General features: G+C 35.9%; 1 protein-coding gene across 2 annotated transcripts in view; it reads right to left on the bottom strand.

The window, feature by feature from the left end:
• The window catches only part of LOC117323384 (1-phosphatidylinositol 4,5-bisphosphate phosphodiesterase beta-1-like), a 100081-nt gene that overhangs the window by 25212 nt on the left and 53006 nt on the right, over positions 1 to 21863 (bottom strand). The window contains exons 5-21 of one of the 2 annotated variants that reach the window (XM_033878568.1): positions 18892 to 19047; positions 15955 to 16088; positions 14758 to 14842; positions 12766 to 12866; positions 12262 to 12428; positions 11574 to 11588; positions 8509 to 8655; positions 5527 to 5684; positions 5246 to 5325; positions 5016 to 5100; positions 4570 to 4663; positions 4029 to 4327; positions 3635 to 3731; positions 2901 to 2985; positions 2098 to 2170; positions 1504 to 1555; positions 74 to 228 (exon numbers count right to left, since the gene is read on the bottom strand). In XM_033878568.1, the coding sequence (XP_033734459.1) occupies positions 74 to 228; positions 1504 to 1555; positions 2098 to 2170; positions 2901 to 2985; positions 3635 to 3731; positions 4029 to 4327; positions 4570 to 4663; positions 5016 to 5100; positions 5246 to 5325; positions 5527 to 5684; positions 8509 to 8655; positions 11574 to 11588; positions 12262 to 12428; positions 12766 to 12866; positions 14758 to 14842; positions 15955 to 16088; positions 18892 to 19047 (1983 nt within the window). Of the gene's footprint in view, positions 1 to 73; positions 229 to 1503; positions 1556 to 2097; positions 2171 to 2900; positions 2986 to 3634; positions 3732 to 4028; positions 4328 to 4569; positions 4664 to 5015; positions 5101 to 5245; positions 5326 to 5526; positions 5685 to 8508; positions 8656 to 11573; positions 11589 to 12261; positions 12429 to 12765; positions 12867 to 14757; positions 14843 to 15954; positions 16089 to 18531; positions 18544 to 18891; positions 19048 to 21863 lie in introns of both variants that reach the window. The other variant, XM_033878569.1, reaches the window with a different exon arrangement.

Here is a 21863-nt window from a genome sequence, read left to right as displayed (position 1 = left end):
TGTCAAGGATATGTTGTGGTACTAACCTTGACAATGACCTTGGAAACAAATCTCAATGATGTGTTGTACTGACCTTGACAACAACCTTGCCAGCTATAATTCCATCTACAGTAGACTCAGCGAAGGGGTCAAACCGTCGATCCGTCCTCCTCATGAAGTCTGGCTTGAGTATGTAACCTGAGCGGTTATTGTATTCGAATATTCCGAGGTTGATCTGCATTGGTACATCTACAAAGAGAGAATTTCAGTCAAACGTAAGAATGGATATCGACAAAATTTTAATAAAAGAATGACAACATATCTGATACAGTGGAACCTCTATAAACCGAACATGCATGGGACATGACTATTTGTTCGGTTTATAGAGGGTTCGGTTTGGAGAAATTGATCGAAAAATGACCGGTCAAATTCCGGATATAATTGGTTGGACACTGTTTTATTAGAATGCACCCGATTACAAAACGGCACGTACATACTTAGACAATTTGGATTGTCTGAATAATATGCATATTATGAAAGTTAATCAATGTATATATTGCAGAATATATAAGAAAGGCAAATGACTATAACAATAGTTTTAAACAGTATTTTCACATGTACAACTACACTTTACGATCGGCCTACATTTTGTTACATCCGGTGAAGCCTCATCATGTGGATGGGGCCAATAGTCCTATACAGAATATTTCACACATCAAATAATATTAAAGGGTGTGAAGATGTTTTGTTTCAATATCAATTACAATTGATCAGATGATACTGGTCGTATTTCCGACATCGCTGTTGTTCAAAAAAAACATCACGGGCTTCTTTACGAAAACAACCCCTTTTGGGCCTCATTTAAATTAAATGCGAAACTCAAGCTTCTAGCTCTACTTGCATTGAGAAGATAAACGAACCGACGCGCTTCAATGAAGTGTGGCATTGTTTCATAATTGTCGTGTTGATTATACACTAGGCCTACCGTCATAATATATATTGGATACCTGTACAAATCACCTACGTAGGTCCCGAGACAATAAGGCTTCACACAATACCTGTCACAGTTGTTGTTTCACGGTTGACTGGCCTGACCTCGTGTCATAATTGCTCAGGTAAGGCCGGTTTTCAGAAGTAATTTTTGGTATATTTTAACAGGAACCGGACACAAAATCAGTCCGGTGTTCGGAATTCAGAGGGATCGGTATTTGGAAGTTTTTTAATACTATAATAAAGCAATTCCGTACAATGACAATTCGTTCGGTATTCAGAGGTGTTCGGTTTTTAGAAGGTTCGGTTTTCGGAAGTTGCACTGTATATAGGTCTCAGAATTATTCTGAAATTTTATCCGAAAGATAAGATCTGGAAAAATAAGATATAGTGTATATTGAATGAGGAAATAGTCTCAGAACAGTCAAGTTTCTAAAAGTTTTCAGTTGTTAGGATACTCATGCTACAACCACACAGCCTGACTCAGGCTCCTACAACCACACAGCCTGACTCAGGCTCAACAATTAATATTACCTAATGTTTGGAAATTCAATGCAACCAATTGGCAGCCAGCATTCCAGAAGATCTGAAACAATGAAAAGGTTACATGTAGCTTATAACAGTATCCTATTATACCATTTAATAGTTTTACCATTACCATATGACATTGGTCATCATCTTATGACCTTGGAAATGAGCATTACGTGACGACCTTTAGCAAATACTACATGAACAGAGTTATCTTGTGATGACCTTGGCTATAACAAACATAAACTGCAAAATTGTTTATTTGTTTATTGAGCTTATCCTCCAGTGAACATCCAGGGTAATTTTGAAGTGAAGCATTCCTGTAGTAGATAGTGGCTACCTCACCAAACCACATGCAGGAGGCCCATTGAATGATATCTGGAGCAATTTGGGGTAAAGTATCTTGCTCAAGGATACAACCAAAGCATCAGATGACATTCTGTAATCTCAGTTTCCATGAGAAACACGAACAGCCCCAGGTAGGGATCTCATTCTAACCCCAGATCTTCCCCAAGGTTACAATGTCTGATGCTCCACAAACTAAGCTATCATGGCTCCTGAGTATCAGTTTATGAGAACACCTGTTGGTGGAATACATACCTGTGGAAGAAAGTTACTGGAGTCGACACGCGTTCCTCTCGGGTAGATCCTACTCATTTGTCTCTTGTTATAACTACAGACGTCAAGGATTATAACATGTTATCATGTAAATAATATTTTTACCCTGGTATACTGATGATTAATATTATTCATCATATTAAGACAAGAGCAGCATTTTGAGATTATCTAACAGGTATATTGATTCCCTGTATTAAGCGACCACCTGTATTCAATGGCTACCTGTGTTTAGTGACCACCTGTATTCAATGGCTAGCTTCATTTAGTGACCACCTGAATTCAATGACTACCTGTGTTAAGTGACCACCTGTATTTAATGACTACCTGTATTAAGTGACCACCTGTATTCAATGATCACCTGTGATAAGTGACCACATGTATTCGCTGTATTAAGTGACCACGCTGTATTAAGTGACCACATGTATTCGCTGACCAGCTGTATTAAGAGACCACCTGTATTCAATGACCACCTGTATTTAGTGACCACATGTATTCAATGACTTCCTCTATTAAGTGACCAGCTGTATTAAGTGACCACCTTTATTAAGTGACTATCTGTGTTAGCCATTAACTGCAGAAGTGACCAATAGTCTTCTGTGGTTACTTGTATCAGCACAGCCAATTACCTGTATTAACCGACCCTCCATACCTGCCTAGGTCCAATTCCTAGTTGAGACATTAGAAATTATCTATAAATTTATATATAAAGGGATACAAAAAAGGTTAACTGAAATACAAATATCACCAGTATACATGTATATATACTTATTCCATTGAAAGGATACTTGACAAAATCTACTGGGTATTCCTTTAGTAAACTCAGAGCTTGGGTCTCCACAAAGGATGAGATCTCATAGCTCCTGTTTCTCTCTGAAAGAAAATCATAAAACAGTTTGAGCATAAAGTACATATAACAGTCTTAAACCCTCCCCATTACATCAAACAACTGAGAATTTAATTCAGTTTTAAACGATGAAATTTAACAGTTTTATAATAGGTTTAATTATAAGAAAATTTTACCCACAACAATGAAATATCTTACAGTAATAGTAACCTTAGAGGAAAACTTGATACTTTTGAAGTTGATACAACAGACTACTGTAAACGTGGTTATTTTAGCGGGGGGTTAATTTTGCGATTTCCATATGTAAATTATAAGTGTTGGGGTAATTTTCGTGATCAATCCACCTTCGTTTGTAGTTCGAGGTTATGCAAATTGATATCAAAATAATATGCGTGGGGGAAATTTTCAGGATCAAAAGGATTCTGTGTAATTAGCGTAAATTTCCCCTCGTGTAAATTCCCATGTTTACAGTATGTGATCATGTGACACAGTGGTAACAAACTGCCTTTGATCTTGCCGACCATGAAGGGCTTGTGTTCTCTGGTTTCCTCCCGCAGTAATACCCCTAACATACTTCACTCCAGACCAACATGAGTGATCACTGCTAGTACAAGTTAATACATTTGTGTAAATGTTGTTAAGATAAAGTTTATTAGTTTTATACACCAGACTTACTTTCTGAGATATCAAAGGTGTGGAAGTGGACAGGCTGTATGTAGTTGACAAGAGCTGACATTTCCTGGCCGGCTTCAGCTTCTTTTCCTGCAGTACCCTACACAATATAAGAAATCATGCATATCAAATAAAAACATTTTCTGAACATTATTTATAACATGAAGCTGAAAAATTGAAAACAGCAATGTCACATCAAGAGTCATTAACAATTTAGTTTGGCCCCAATGAAAATCAATGATTCAATTTTCACTTCCTATTAAGATTTGTACTCCCCAAGTCGTAATGTAAAAGGAAATCTCGCCCCTCTGTATCCAGTTTTGAGTTGTCGAATAGTCTTTACCTTTAAATATCCTATTTAATTTTGAAGAATTCTGTTGATGTCATGGAATCCTACCTTATCCTGCTTGAAGTTACTCTTTATCTTATCCTGGACTTCCTCCTCCTCTTCAAAGTCGCTCTCGTCCGATTCGGAATCCTCGTCAGAATCGATTGGTCCTTCTCTAGGTTTGTCTGCAGGCGTTCCCTCCCCGCTCTCACTCTCTGTACGTGGCTTGGGTTCGGGGGGTGCTGGAGTTGTCTTCCCCTCACTTCCTCCCCCTCCGTCTCCATCTCCTCCTCCGCCTTTGGTCTCCCCGTTCACCTGACCCATTTTACTAGCACTTGGTGTGCTCTTTAGAGGTGTCTGGACCTTTGCTGTAAAACAAAATCTGAATTAAATGGGACTGATTTATCATTAATTAAAACTCTGTAAAATAGTTGCTATTTTGATGAAGCGTTCCTTTTCAATTTGCTGATATTCAAACTCTTTATAAGGACTCAGACTTGCCGATGTGTGAGTCATAATCGTCAGTGATGGACTTATCTAATACATAACTTGTATTTACCAGAAGGGTAAAAACCGCCAACTGGATGTTTAAATACATCTGTTTCTTTACCTGGCCTTGGTTTGTGAGCGTGTCGCTTCTTGTTTTTAATAATGATCTTGCCCTTCATCTGGAGTGGACTTGGTAATGGTGTATCAGGCTCAACCTGTATCATAAAATGTTACATCATTTAAGTTCTGTAGTCAAAATTATGTAGAATAATAACACCAGACTCTTCCATAATTACCCTTCCACACAGGGATAGAGGCCTATGTAAGGATTGGAAACCTAAATACCATGCCTCCAAAACATACAATTAATGTTCTGTACAATCTCAGAGTTAATGCAACACTACCGGTGATAAACACTTCCAAAATTTATTTTTTCCGGTCTACTGAACCGCAGTTTTCAGAGAAAAGCCCAACTTAAGTCCATAACTCATAACTTTGTCAGTCAAGCATAAAATATCCATAAAGAAAGAGCCCCCAACCCCAATGTCCTTTTCGTTCCCTACTTACTGGATTTGTAGCCAATGGCTCCGTCAGTAACATATCCCCAAATAAGTTTCTACAGTGGGCTGCCATTTTGGCCTGCTGTCTTGGTCTGTAAGAGAGATATTGAACAAAACCATTATGTTGTGGTAACTGTATTCATGCAAAAAACTCTTTAAATACAGAACAATACTTTCAGTTTTAATTTTATTATTTAACATTTTCAATAACTTGTTTTATTAATTGGCAATCCTTACGAGCAGTGGTTTTCAAAGGACAGGGCCACTGGGAAATCACTCGTCTTGAAGGCACTTTCTGCAATGGCTTCAATTACTTCCTGTAAGACAAAACAAAAAGGATTTCAGCAATCAACATGGTAAAACAACATGTTACTTTCCACTGTGGTTGGCTTTGGGCGCCCAATGGTACAGTTAATTTTGCATTAGCAGTGATAATAGTACTGCTGTATAGTGATAACACTTGGTAAAAGGATTGTTCTCAAAACGTGTTTAGAATATAACCCAAGTGATACACTGACCTTAAATGAGATGTCAGTACACATTGTGTAACCATGGGTGATGATTGGTTCTTCATCGGCCCCTCGTCCGTCCCAACAATCCAGTTCTATACAGCGACAGCCACTGAGGAGGACTTGTCTGTACAACTCTACTGACGACTTACTGGTCAGCTGGTGGCCTACAAGTACAAATGGTCAACGTACACATGGCAATGGTCAGTGAAATACAAGTACAAATGGTAATGGTCAGTGTAATACAAGTACATACATGCCATATTTTTGGGAGACCAATAAGGGAGATTGATGATTATTTTAAGGGAATTTTGCCTAAAATAAGGGAGATTTGTGCGCGACATAAATATCGACATTTTTACTCAATTTTTTAGCAATTAACTAATTTTGAAAGTGATAAAGAATATTTGTATTTATTTTAGATATTAATCATATTGTATATGCAAACAACAAAAAGTTGTATAAGGTAAAAAATGCAATAAGTATACATTCAGATTCTGATGATATGAATTTTTTTCCGATTTTTTTTATGCAACACAAAAAGTTTCACAGCTTTATGCATATTGCATAACAGCATTTGAAAAGGGTATACCGTATTATAATTACATGTAGCTAAAGATTAAGACAAGCAAGTTATTCATTTATCAGTTTGGATTTTCTTAAAATTAGAAAGCTTGATCCACTCCGAGGGAACACATCAGTTGTAAAAATCACCATGAAATGTCCTGTGAGATACCTTATGTTGGACCATTTAGATATAAAAATATTCCAAGTGTGCAAGTGTATACATGAAATTATGAGAACGGAAGAAGTTAATGTTAGGAGACTGCAGTAAATCTTATCACGATCATTCTAGATTTTGTATATTGTCTCTGTCATGGACTGTACAGTCATTGTAAACACCATGATTGACCACTTTGTAACGACCAACAGATGTGCTAATTTTGATAGTTTTCTAAAAGAAATTATCGGATTTCATCTTGCTATCACTGATCAACGATAAACATGGTAAATGAAAAACACGTGTGATTTTGCGTCTGACCAGACTCTGTATCAATTACCATCATCAAAGTATGGTCCTAAAAGAAAACAAACCATAATTCAAGTTTGTTAGCTAAGGGGGTTAAAATTGTTTGTAAGCGACTTGCCTTTATTTCATGGTGATATATATTCTAGCGCAAACATTACACTAGCCAGAGCTTCGTGTGAAAGCCGTGTCCAACAGGCGCCATTTTGATTGAGTGATCACGTGAACAGATGGATCACGTGATCGCTAAATTTAGCCAAATCTCACGAGAAAAACACTGAATTGTAAACAAAAATGGCGTCGGCAAAAATACCGGAGGGAATTACAAAATACAGGAATTTTGGCTCTCCTGCCGGGAGGAAATAAATGACTTGAAAATAAGGGAGATTTTGTCTCACGCCGGGAGGTATGGCATGTATGCAAGTACACATGGCAATGGTCAGTGTAATACAAGTACACATTGTAATGGTCAGTGTAATATAAGTACAAATGGCAATGGTCAGTGTAATACGAATACAAATGGCAATGGTCAGTGAAATACAAGTACACATTGCAATGGTCAGTGTAATATGAGCACAAATGACAATGGTCAGTGTAATACAAAGTTGTTAGGCCTACATAGGATTTTTTTCTCATTATTAGCACTACAGTATTTGTTGTACCTGGCACGTCCTTAAATGACCCTGGCTGTTAATAGGACGTTAAACAAAAACAAACCAAAACCAAGTGTACAGAAATATTTATAGGTGTATATTCCGTATCACCTGTAGGGTACCTATCCAGTAATAAGCCAATGCCCAGTCATAAGCCCACCAATTACATAAAATCACTGAAGTGTTGCTCCAAAGATGTCATCAGCTAGGTTGACATCACCTGGGGTGTTTCGGCTCCTAACCTGGGACAACCTAAAGGTGGCAAATGAACACTGTTGTCTGTGGATGGCTTCTAGGTCCTGTTTTTTTGTCTCCACCACATCAGGACTTTGACGTGTGTCTGAATCATCTTGAGTAAAAGTGACTTTACACACAGACAAAACCTGTTTGAGGGTGGGGTGCCTTGGATATTGTTCGGTAGAATTGTCTATATCATTACCCTCTATTAAGCCCACCCCTTCCCTTGAGTCAGACCTTAAGTGTTGGCCCCCTGGGCTTACTACAGAGTTACCTGGCAGATGCTTGTTGTGGGTTACCTGTTAGGTATGTGTTGTGGGTTACCTGTTAGGTACATGTTGTGAGTTACCTGTTAGGTACGTGTTGTGGGTTACCTGTTAGGTACATGTTGTGGGTTACCTGTTAGGTACATGTTGAGGATTACCTGTTAGGTACATGTTGTGGGTTACCTGTTAGGTATGTGTTGTGGGTTACCTGTTAGGTACATGTTGTGGGTTACCTGTTAGGTACATGTTGTGGGTTACCTGTTAGGTACGTATAGTGAATTACCTGTTAGGTATGTGTTGTGGGTTACCTGTTAGGTACATGTTGTTAGTTACATGTTAGGTACGTGTTGTGGGTTACCTGTTAGGTACGTGTTGTGGGTTACCTGTTAGGTACGTGTTGTGGGTTACCTGTTAGGTACGTGTTGTGGGTTACCTGTTAGGTACGTGTTGTGGGTTACCTGTTAGGTACGTGTTGTGGGTTACCTGTTAGGTACGTGTTGTGGGTTACCTGTTATGTATGTGTTGTGGGTTACCTGTTAGGTACATGTTGTGGGTTACCTGTTAGGTACATGTTGTGGGTTACCTGTTAGGTACATGTTGTGGGTTACCTGTTAGGTTCATGTTGTGGGTTACCTGTTAGGTATGTGTTGTGGGTTACCTGTTAGGTACGTGTTGTGGGTTACCTGTTAGGTATGTGTTGTGGGTTACCTGTTAGGTACGTGTTGTGGGTTACCTGTTAGGAACGTGTTGTGGGTTACCTGTTAGGTACGTGTTGTGGATTACCTGTCTGGTACGTGTTGTGGATTACCTGTTAGGTACGTGTTGTGGCTGGAGTTGATAAAGTAGTGAGAAATAGGTTGAGTCATATCATGGCTTAGATCCAACAGGTCTGGTGCGATACTCTGGTTCTCATCGCTCATCAGAAACATGAGGAATCCCTCCTGGGACAGATGTCCTACAACATACACAAAGGTATCACACAACTATCTCAGTGTTATACAACAGTCACATGACTGTCACTTATACATAACAAGTCACATGATCATCCTCGATCTACAAAACAGTCACATGACTGTCACTGATACATAACAAGTCACATGATCATCCTTGATCTACACAACAAACAGTCACATGACTATCCCAGATTTACATATCGGTCACATGACCATCCCTGAAAAACGCACCAGTCACATGAAATCCCTGAGATGCAGATCAGCCTTAACTATGACTGCCCCAAATATATACATTATTTCTCCAAGATATGCATTTTCAACTACACTGGCCAAATAGTGTATGGTTCCTTAAGGAGGGGCCGCGGTGGCCGAGTGGTTAAGGTGTCCCGACACTTTAACACTAGCCCTCCACCTCTGGGTTGCGAGTTCGAAACCTACGTGGGGCAGTTGCCAGGTACTGACCGCAGGCCGCTGGTTTTTCTCCGGGTACTCTGGCTTTCCTCCACCTTTAAAACCTGGCACGTCCTTAAATGACCCTGGCTGTTAATAGGACGTTAAACAAAAACAAACCAAAAAGTTCCTTAAGGAAACAGTACTGGTAGAGAATGGTCCCACCGCCATCATTAGGGCATTACCATATCTGTGACTAGGAATTTGTGGTGTATATAATGTCAATGTCAGACTATTCAATCATAGTAAATCTACAAAAACAAAACTAAATGACATCAAAATCTTTAAATCTACAAAAACAAAACTAAATGACATCAAAATCTTTAAAAACAATCAGTTCATAACTATAGTTTCTGCCAATATAAGAAAATAATTTTTTAATTGCTCTAAACTGTGCATGATCACTTCATTCCATGTAACGTACCAGAATATGGCTACTTTTTCTTTGGCATGCCAAGTTTATGACCACATTTTCTTTGTTATAGTGTATATGCTTATAACTGCTTTATTTTTGCCGTTCGATAAAACATACCATATTATGACTACTTTTTCCTGGTCATACCATATGCAGCATACCAGTTTAAGAACTGTCATTCCATATATAATACAGATTATGACTACTTTTTCCTGGTAATATTTTGTTGTGTAAAAGGAGTGGGCCAGATGTAGCTTGTACTTGTAGTGCAGCTATCATTTTATTTTTAGTTATGACTACTTTTTCCTGGTTGTTCCATATAGCATACCAGAATATGTATGTAAATTAATGCGTTGGTATATGACCAAGTTTCCTAGTAATCCTAAGTGAAATGGTGCAGGAAATATGTTCCAGATTCAGCAGCACTGATGAGGGGGAGAAATCATATATATAATCAATGAGAAAATTCTAAACAAATAAAATATACAAGCCTTCCACTCCAGCTTTAGAATTTTAGAGTTAAAATATCCACTCCAGCTTTAGAATTTTAGAGTTAAAATATCAAACATTTCAAACACCAAAAATCTGTGCATTTTACAGGTGAGAAACCAGGGCGGTTTTGAACCCTCCAGGTGCTTATATAAACTTAATTTTAGTGCATGAAATACCAATAACACAAGCTATACCGTCCAATTTCAAATACTGGTGAGTTTTCTATTTTTTACAGTTTCACTGACAATCATGCTAAATAATTGGAGTGCAAATATCTGAAGTAAAGTGTTGATAATGATTTATTCTACACTGTCTCTGTTGCAATGAATCCGACTTTGACCACCTGGTACAAGGTGCACATAAACTTATTGGTGGCATACTGAATTTTTAATTCATCACTACATGCAATATGTTTCTGCTGTAGAATTCTAAATATTTTTTTGTTTAATTTCACGATCAAAATAACATCTTTCTTTTATTTCAACTTTTTTTTTTTTTTTTAATTTTATTCCATTATGGTAGGATACATATATATTAATTATCCTTTTGATGTATCGGAAAATGACTGAAGATCTGAACGTCTCTTCTCTCATCATGGGTTTTGATTATGACATTTATAAGTTTTGGGACAGTTATAAAAAAGGCCAAAATTTTATTGGAAAAATTACTTTGTTGTCATTTACAAAATAAACAAATTTGTGACAGGACTTTCTTTATCATCTCAATACACAAAAGCCATTCGTAAACTACCGGTGGCAGAAACAAAATTAACTTGGCTACATAGGCAAACAAAACGGCTGCTAATACATGCAAGTGCCCAGGTAAAAATCTCTGGTAATAGAGGTGAGCAAAATGTGCTAAGATTGCTAATAGTTTTCACACTTATTGTCAAAATCTGATGAAACAAAATGCACAAAACTCTTTTCTAACTGGAACAAAGAAAATCTAATTGCTACTAAAAAGAAACTCTTCCCAGTCAATTATGGGCATAGTGCTTCTAAACACTATCACCATCTCACAGGGCATAGCTCAGGTCGTATCCTTTCTAAACAAACATTTGTCCATATACCAAAAGGTCTTCTTTTTCATTAGGTAAAGATTTCGTTTTAAAATTTAAGCCAATGTTTGAATTTTTTCAACACATATTGTCAAAACATTTTGTCCGTTTTTATAAATATTTCAAAACATTGCCGATTTACAAGTTAACTAAACCTCAAATAACCCACTTCACCTCTGATGATACACCATAATTTAATTATCATAAACCCGCAGTAGTTAACAGTTTATTGATATTAGTATAGAATATAAGTAATTTTTAAAAAGTGTTAAAACTGGCAATGCACTTTTTGCAAATTTGACCATGTAGGGGATTTTTTTTTTTTTTTCTTTTTTTTTTAGGAGCTATTCTCAACAAAATCTATTTAAGAAAATCTGTATACATGACTTCACATAATTTTGATTTAGGAAGAATTGGGATTTCCCAGGAACATCTTGTATGCCATGTGAGATGACGTTCATGCTGCTAGGAGAGTGTCTACACAAGTCATGCCCATTTTTTCTTACCTGGTTCAACATCCCCTTTAAAGTTACAGAGAAGGAAAAAAGAAAACGGTAATGCATCATAATGAAAAGTATGAAGATTCCATAACATTCCGAGGGAAATTTCAATCCTTTCGTGAAAATCTCAGAAGCATTCAAATAATTGTGAATATAAATCTTGTAATTCACCATGTTTTCAGCACTTGTCTGTAGAGATATGGTATAAGAGAGATAAACAAAATATTGCTGGAATTCAGAAGGAAAATGTCATGACAAACAAAACATCTATTAAAACATGCCATTAATAAAATAGATGGAAATATGACAAATACTTTAAAACACTTTTTCTCAAAGTAAAAAGTTTTGAATTATGATTCAGAGAAATAATAAATATGAATTAGTGAAATATATGTTAAAAATAAGTTGAATGCAAGAGATTAATGTAACATGTCTAGCAGAAATATCCACCACCATATATACTATGGGTTAGGTCGCACCTAAGTCGTCAGTATCATAATTGCTAATCAATTAAATATCCTTCACCATAATTAATACTGTATATAAAACTAAAGGCAATCTATAATTAGGCAGTATTCATGTTATATTTTTCTATATGAACCTGTTAAAAATTGTGACAAATTAATTATTCTATCCCCCAACAGCCTATGTGATGTACTACAGGCATCATATCAAGGCCGGAAGAGTTACCTACCCTTGGCTGCCATGCCAGTCTTGGTCTCGTAGGTGTTTATCAGGTCCTGGGCTTGCTTTGTGGTGTAGTAAGGGTATAAAATCTCATTCAAACGTGGATCTCTTTGCTCACGGTTCAGGAAGTCTACAAACTGGTCAACTGTCAGATAGGGCTTCTTCTTGGCACCGCTGAATTTGTCAAAAAAGATATTTGATGTTAATTGGATTTAATCCCTATCAATACCTGAGTCTCTATACTTTGATCGCCATCACCCTTTGCTTCCTACTCCAGTACTAATAAACAAGGTGCCAAGTTTTTGGTGTACAAGGAACGAAGGAGTAATATGGTATTGTTAGGGAGAAATAAGTTTGTAGAAAGTATGGTAAATATTCAATAAGCAATACCTAAGTAATGGCAAGAATTTGACAAATCTATTCTTTTCAGGTTATTTTCTCATGTTCAACAAAGATTACAGGTAATCATATTTGGGGACTTGTATACAATGCCTATTCAAATATGACTTACATCTCATCAAAAACTTTGTCCACTTCTGTTCTTCCCACCAGGTGGCGATAGAAGTTGAAAAATCCATCAAAAGTAAATCTGTTGGGGTCTATGGTCTCATTCTGAAATCAAAATCATACCGTTGCTTTCATTGTCTAGTCTGGTAATTGAATGCTGTTGTTTTTTTGTTCTTTTTTTATTTTCTTGTTATTTTGCACTACACTATTTATTTTGTTATTCTATTCTTAGCAACCTTGACCTTGACCTTGACCCAAAAACCCTGAAACTTATACATGTCCAAGAAATTATAGTCCTTTATCATTGTGGGAAGTTTGATCAAAATCCCTCAAGGAATGAAGCTCAATACAGATGGAGCGGAAATCTAAGAGTCTCTCCGGCTTCACCGGTAGCATCTTCGCTAGCCAAGGCTTCTGATTACGTTACACTCCACGAACCCTTGGCAGATATAGGCGTCAGTTCTGGCCCTCTAGCGGTGATTCGAAATTACCACCCTTCACGCATGAAATTTTCGACCAATCAAAACAAGCGTTACCGATTTACTTCATCGGTGATGTTTACAAACACACATCGAGGTTTGGTGTCATTTCGATGAGATATGTGATCAATGACTTATATGAATTGATCAAACACTGCGAATGTTCCCCCAAAGATTGCGATTTTTGTATTTAGGTAAAATGCCATGACATAGTCGGCAATGTAGCTCTGTACTGGGTGCCGCATTTTTTGTTTACTGCGAAACCAAGCCAGAATGTAAAACGCGATTTGATTGGGTGCCCTGGGATTCCAGGGCGCGACGGTTTGAACACGACTATATCCGCCAAGGGTTCGTGGAGTGTAACGTAATCAGAAGCCTTGGCTAGCGAAGATGCACCAGTAGGGGACTTATAACAACACAGGAAAAGTACTTATCAATAGGAAACGACACACATACCAATACCTCAACTTCCAGTCACACCATCTCTTACATAAATTACAGCCAATCAAAATTGGCCTGATGAAAATTGGGGACATATCAAAATGCTCTGGCCATTATTCCAAAGAAGCCAGTGCTACCCTAGATTCTGAATTGCTATCCTGGATTCTGACCTGGATTCTGAATTGCTATCCTGGATTCTGACCTGGATTCTGAATTGCTATCCTGGATTCTAATTGTTATCCTGGATTTTGAATTGTTATCCTTGATTCTGAATTGCTATCTTGGATTCTGAATTGCTATCTTGGATTCTGAATCTTGGATTCTGAATTACTATCTTGGATTCTGAATTGCTATCTTGGATTCTGAATTACTATCCTGGATTCTGAATTGCTATCTTGGTTTCTGTATTGCTATCCTGGATTCTGAATTGCTATCCTGGATTCTGAATTACTACCTGGATCTGAATTACTATCTTGGTTTCTGAATTGCTATCCTTGATTCTGAATTGCTATCTTGGATTCTGAATTGCTATCTTGGATTCTGAATTACTATCCTGGATTCTGAATTGCTATCCTGGATTCTGACCTGGATTCTGAATTGCTATCCTGGATTCTGAATTGCTATCCTGGATTCTGAATTGCTATCCTGGATTCTGAATTGCTATCCTGGATTCTGAATTGCTATCCAGGATTCTGAATTGTCTTTGCATGAAAAACAACTGGTCAGGTTAATTTGTATTTAGTTTTTTAGGCAAAAATTACTACAGCATATGCTCATCAGTCTTTAGGAAACAAGAAAACGCCAGTAAGAAATGATCCTTACGTTCATTGTTTACTATGTTCATTTTCATTGTTTCAAAAATTTCAGTAAGAAGTAACAGAGCTTTGTCCTTTGAAACCTTAAAACCAAACTCATTAAAAGCCTTCTACTACTTGACCTCTGTGCAAACCCATTAAAAGCCTTCTACTTGACCTCTGTGGAGATTAAGGTCTGAGTTCCGGGGGATCCGTACAGAAACAAAAGAGCTAACCAGCAATGACAATCAAACCTGACAATGACTTTAAACCTTATCTTACCTTTCCAGCATTAAAACCCACAGCCTCAAGAGCCTTTTCCACACGGCGCCGGTCCTCTGTATGTTTAGCAACCATCTTCACAATGCTGCACAAATACAAGCATCAAGTTAACCAAGATCACAAAGAACCTCACCAGTAACTGGTGATGAATAATATTATAATGTAATGACTTTTTCTAGATTTACAATATTACATTCCATTTTCTGGTATCAAGATGTGGTACACAGGCAAATTGTCTTCATGTGAATTCATGTCAAATTCAGGTCAACTTCAGGTCAATATTTTCAGGTCGAATTGACTGAATTCACATGAAAATTTCACTACAAATGACATGAAGATGTATTTTTAGGTGAAATTGATCTGAAAGAGACCTGAAAAATTTCTTAATGTGAAATTGACCCCATTAAATTGACCCCTTTTAATGTCACTTACAAGTAAATTTCAGGTCAACATTTTTTCAGTACCTTAAGATATACAGTTTACTACACAGGCAAAATATTTGGGAACCATGTTAGAATCAAGAATACCTTACTTTTTATAAATAAGGTTCTCCAATCTTTATGTTGTAGAATTTTACAAAATTTAGTTCCATATTTTAACAATATTTGTAATAATTATGTCAACAAATCCTGATACCTAAATCTCTTTTCCTCTGAATTTACTCTCAAAATTCAGATTTTCGTATCATATTGAAATTAACTAGTTTTTGCTGGTAACATTATCTGTTGAATTTTCCTATTAGTTTGAAAGCACTACATTACAGCTGCTAACCATCAAGTCAATAAACTGCTGCACGTTATATAAATATAGCTATACAGCTAAATACCCTGGAATATGAATGTGCCAAACGAAATACGATACTATATAAATGGACAGAATTATAGGTACTATACGTGTATCATTACTGAAATAAACTAAATTTTTGACAGGTATAATGTACAGCCTTACTAAAATATAACTTTTTGACTGATAAAATATATCATATTACTAAAATGTAGTAACTTTTTAACATTTCTAAAATGAAACAACTTTTTGACAGATAAAACATATATTACTAAAATGAACAATTTTGTGACAGATGAAATATGAAATATTATTAAAATGTACTAACTTTTTGATTGGTACAATACACAATATTACTAAAATGTACTAAGTTTTTGACTGGTACAATATACAATATTACTAAAATGTACTAACTTTTTGACTGGTATACGTCCGTTGACATCCAGTACGTGTGTGAGTTTGGTGTGGGCTTTCTCCAGATAGGATAGGGCACTGGCGTTGAGAGCCAAGAGGTTGGTGGAATACTTGAGTAACTCTTCACACCATTCCTATAAACAATAATAAAAGAATCCAAGACTTAATGGTGTGTATATTTCTATCTCCTGCCAGACACAGACACCAAATCAAACGAAACATTAAACATTAAATTCTGGTGGGTAGGAATGGTTTTTTGTTGTTGTAGTAGCTGATGGCTACCACAATCGGCACATACAGAAGCCCAAGTGCATGCTATCTAGAGCATTTGAGATCAAGTGTCTTGCACAAAGGCTCAACTTTAACACCATAGGACAGACTGTTTACCCAGATTTGAAGAGAAACACAAACATCCCCACGCAGGGATTAAACATTGACCTTTGACCTTCACCTGAGGCTACATAAATTGATACACTACCGACAGAGCTATTGTAGCCCACTTGGGTAGATATGTACCATTAAGTTCAGGTATTTAGTGTTTTTAAGAATCCTATAAAGATATATTCTGAATTATACATTGCATTATTGATAATGTATATACACTTTCAGATTTTCAAACATTTTGCTCGAATAAAATCTGGAGATGTACTTAACAACATAATGGCTGAATTTATTAATGATAAATTTAAATGACAAATTTCAATTAAATATTCCAATTTTGCAGTTTTCTTCAGCTGTTGGTTTTAAGCGAAAAATCATGAATACAGTAGAAAGCTGTATATTTAACTTGCTCTAGGGATACATAATTTTGTTTAATTATACTGATGTAATTAGAATTCCTTTGCATAGCAGCAAGTAGTCTATTACATGAATTGAAAGAGTGTGTCATTCTGATATGTAGCATTCTGCTGTAAAATGATGTGTATTTTGAAATATAAAAGACAATTAATCTGAGGCAAACAAGTATATATGTAAGTGTTTACTTTCAAAAACAAGAATGCTGGGTATCGCTAAAGCAATACATGTCCCCTACCAGCCCCTGCTAAAAATAGTAACAGTGACCTTGACCTTGACCCTGAAACTCGAACTTGATCTGTAGCTACTCGTACTGAAGTTACATACCAACTTTCACCAACATACCTTGAAGCATGGCTGAAAAAAGTGCAGAAAACTGAATTGACAGACTGACAGATGGACGGACGAAGAAGAAACATATAGTCCCCGTGGTTTCACGTGTAGAGGACTAATAACTCTGAGGTATATTAACCTCCCTAACTTATGTACAAAAATATTTTATTGATATGAAGGAATGTCTATAATACTAAAGAGAATTCGTCTGATTACTAGTCTGACGCATGTAATTCGATATTAGGATATCTAGTTGACAACAGATGACACAGTCTGTGTACATTCTACCCTTTTAATGTCAAGACAGGTAACTTTAGAAATGAAAAATTATTTTAAAATCATCAAGCCACATTTGCAGGTAATTTCACAGTCAAAATGACAAGACTTATCACTAAATGTTCATTTCAAATGCTATTCATATGGTAGAACGACATATCTGTCACTTCATTGATTTTTTCCCTTGTCTGAGCTGTCAAATATCTTTCATCTGAATTAGACATTACAAATTATGTATGCATGTATTATGAAATAAGACACAATATCACAAATCTCCATTGTACTTTTTTTTATATTATGGTCTGGTATCATGGCTAGAAGTAACAAAAGGAATATACAAATGACTTGTTTGTTGTCAATACCTACAGATGGTGCTGACACCACAGTTATTTCACATCAATACAAGATTAATACTGGCTTTCATTCGAGGCCAAACAAAGTTTCTTTTTCAAGGAAAATCATATGAAACCTATTTTTATCTAAATTATGCATGAAGTATTGCTTTTTTCACCTATACCAACATGATGTGTGCATATATATTGCTTTGTATCATGTTTTTCAGGATCAATTTAATCTTCATTCGGTGATATGTCTAGTATCGACGAAAGGTCGTCTGTATAGTCAGGGTAACACTGGTCGCCATGGTGATGTTTTTAAAGGTCATTAGAAATCCTGTACAATTTTCATCAGACTTTTCCATAACAGTAGTAATTCGGACAAGTCATATCGAAGCATAAACTTACAGTGGCTTAATTGTTTTTCGCAATACATAATATACAAATACACTTTGGAATTGATATATCATGCTAAATATTATCACTAGCATTCTAGACATTCCTTAAAACAAGGACAATATACTATTATCTGGTGTGTCAGGCACCAAAAGACATACAGAGGTACGATAGTACAACTTCCTGTACTATCCCAAGCGTCATGGCAACACAGGAAGTGGCTCCCTCATGATTCCACATGCGGAACCAGCATAAAGGGCTTGTAAAGTTGTCATACAAGAAAAAGAGATATATTGGAGAAAGAAAAAGATGGTTGGGGTTGGAGACGGAAACCTGCGGGAATGCATCATCAAGAACACAAAATATATTATGGGAAACTAAAGTATATTTAGATATGTGCAGAAACACATTCAGCAGGGTTAATTGTGTTTGACAGAGATACCTGAATACAGTTCTGAAAAGAAATATATCTGGTACATTAGCAAGGCTATGTCCAACAAGATATGTTTATCGACAAGAGATGATATTTTATTTTCCCAAGGAACCAAATAACTGAGTCAATAAAGGAGTAATTAATTCATTATGCACTGTTAAAAATCACTATATCAACGGTGACACAAATACCTGTATCAGCCTCCGCGATATCCCAACACTAACTACAAAATCTGTATCAGCCTCCGTGATATCCCAACACTAACTACCAAATCTAACAGCCATCTATTACTGATTTATATTGACCACAGATCTCACAACCAGTTATTTCTGATTTAAACTGAATCCAGATCGCTCAGCAATGACTTACCTTAGCTACAGGCTTGCTGGCACACACAAAGTTGATGAAGTCCACATCCACCATGTTACTTTTGGAGGGATCCTTGTTGTAGGCGATGGTAACTGTCTTGTCCTCCAGAGAACAGTCCATATTCCCGATTACACATGTGTCCCTCAACTTCCCCTCCTGAAACAAAATTTCATGTCTTGAGAATGTATGATTAAGATTTTATTAAAGTTTGATGTTTTGTTTAGAGTTTTATGTTTGGTAAGAGTTTTATGTTTGGTTAAGAGTTTTATTAGAGTGTTATGTTTGGTTAAGAGTTTTATGTTTGGTTAAGAGTTTTATTAGAGTTTTATGTTCTGTTTGGAGTTTTATGTTTGGTTAAAAGTTTTATGCTTGGTTTAGAGTTTCATGCTTGGTTAAGAGTGTTATGCTTAGTTTTGAGTTTCTTGGACTGTTTTTAAAACCTAGTGTGTCCCTGAATCACGGCAAAGACAACCATGAAGAAGGCCGAATCAAGAGCCGATGAGATCTATGATGATAATGAAGAGATTTTGCAATGATGTTGTTGATGATGGAGATGAAAACCATGATGATGATGATGATGATGATGATATGATGATGATGATGATGATGATGATGATGATGATGATGATGATAACCATGACGAAAGCCATTATTTTAGCTTCCAGAAGAAATTTATTTTTAAATATATAATTGTGATGAAGTTTTATGAAATACAGAGTGATTCAAGCAATTTTCTTGATTTGAGCAGGTAGTGATTATGATGATATGGCCGATACACGTTGATCCGATAAAATCAGCTGAGCTAATGAACATCTTTACACTCTAAACAGTAAATACAACTTAGCCGAAGTTAAGAGTTCAGAGGGCATGTACATTAATCCTCGGAGTGTCAATCTAAGAGTGTGTAGGTATTTTTGTTTAAAAGTATTCCTGACGTCTCTCGTTGCTATTGATTTTTTCCATGGCTACACTTTGGTTCGTAGAGATTGATTTTACTGCTGGTTAAGGCATGTTTCAGGTCAACCATCATTATCTCAGAATCCTTAAACCTCCGATATTATCTGATTAAATCCGAACCATTTTTAACCTTAAACATTTTCATTGTCATCAAAAATTTAATAGAAATTCAATCTCAATATTAAATATATCTTGAATCTGCAAAATCCCCTAGCTGACCTCTAAACTGTTAATATGACCTGAATGAACCACGTACTTAACACCTAAGAATCGCTGAACCTGCGACACGTGCTCAGTAGTGATAGCTTCGCTACAATAGAGGCCACATAATGCAGTCCTGCGTCTAGAATGCAGCTTATTGATTCAGCTATAAATGATGATACCTTCTAATTGACCCAGGACATTTTAAACATTTATTAAATCAATCGAGATAGCCATGTCATGGTAGTAAAATGAAAATAACCTACACTTTACACGAGAGAGCTGTCTATATCAGTCAAGTATTACAAACTAGAACAGTAAATTAGAGGGATGTCTATATCAGTCAAGTATTACAAACTAGAACAGTAAATTAGAGAGATGTCTATATCAGTCTCAAGTATTACAAACTAGAACAGTAAATTAGAGAGATGTCTATATCAGTCAAGTATTACAAACTAGAACAGTAAATTAGAGAGATGTCTATATCAGTCAAGTATTACAAACTAGAACAGTAAATTAGAGAGATGTCGATATCAGTCAAGTATTACAAACTAGAACAGTAAATTAGAGAGATGTCTATATCAGTCAAGTATTACAAACTAGAACAGTAAATTAGAGAGCTGTCTATATCAGTCAAGTATTACAAACTAGAACAGTAAATTAGCGAGCTGTCTATATCAGTCAAGTATTACAAACTAGAACAGTAAATTAGAGGGATGTCTATATCAGTCAAGTATTACAAACTAGAACAGTAAATTAGAGAGCTGTCTATATCAGTCAAGTATTACAAACTAGAACAGTAAATTAGAGAGATGTCTATATCAGTCAAGTATTACAAACTAGAACAGTAAATTAGAGAGATGTCTGTATCAGTCAAGTATTACAAACTAGAACAGTAAATTAGAGAGATGTCTATACCAGTCTCAAGTATTACAAACTAGAACAGTAAATTAGAGAGATGTCTATATCAGTCAAGTATTACAAACTAGAACAGTAAATTAGAGAGATGTCTATATCAGTCAAGTATTACAAACTAGAACAGTAAATTAGAGAGATGTCTATATCAGTCAAGTATTACAAACTAGAACAGTAAATTAGAGAGATGTCTATATCAGTCAAGTATTACAAACTAGAACAGTAAATTAGAGAGATGTCTATATCAGTCAAGTATTACAAACTAGAACAGTAAATTAGAGAGATGTCTATATCAGTCAAGTATTACAAACTAGAACAGTAAATTAGAGAGATGTCTATATCAGTCAAGTATTACAAACTAGAACAGTAAATTAGAGAGATGTCTATATCAGTCAAGTATTACAAACTAGAACAGTAAATTAGAGAGATGTCTATATCAGTCAAGTATTACAAACTAGAACAGTAAATTAGAGAGATGTCTATATCAGTCAAGTATTACAAACTAGAACAGTAAATTAGAGAGATGTCTATATCAGTCAAGTATTACAAACTAGAACAGTAAATTAGAGAGATGTCTATATCAGTCAAGTATTACAAACTAGAACAGTAAATTAGAGAGATGTCTATATCAGTCAAGTATTACAAACTAGAATAGTAAATTAGAGAGATGTCGATATCAGTCAAGTATTACAAACTAGAACAGTAAATTCATTTTACATTTTATTTTGTGAATATTTTAATTAATTTTGACACCTGAATTAAAGAAAATAACAATGTAATCCAAAGTCAACTATGCTAATATGTCTTTCTAAAACCTATAATGTCTTATCAACAAATGTACTACATCGCAATTTACAAATTATTGAAAAAATAGTGTTATAAATTAGACCCCTTGGGGC

This window comes from Pecten maximus, chromosome 3, assembly GCF_902652985.1.
Source record: "Pecten maximus chromosome 3, xPecMax1.1, whole genome shotgun sequence".
Classification (NCBI taxonomy): Eukaryota; Metazoa; Mollusca; class Bivalvia; order Pectinida; family Pectinidae; genus Pecten; species Pecten maximus.
The sequence above is the reverse complement of the archived record's forward strand: the minus strand, read 5'-3'. Positions and strand labels throughout refer to the sequence as shown.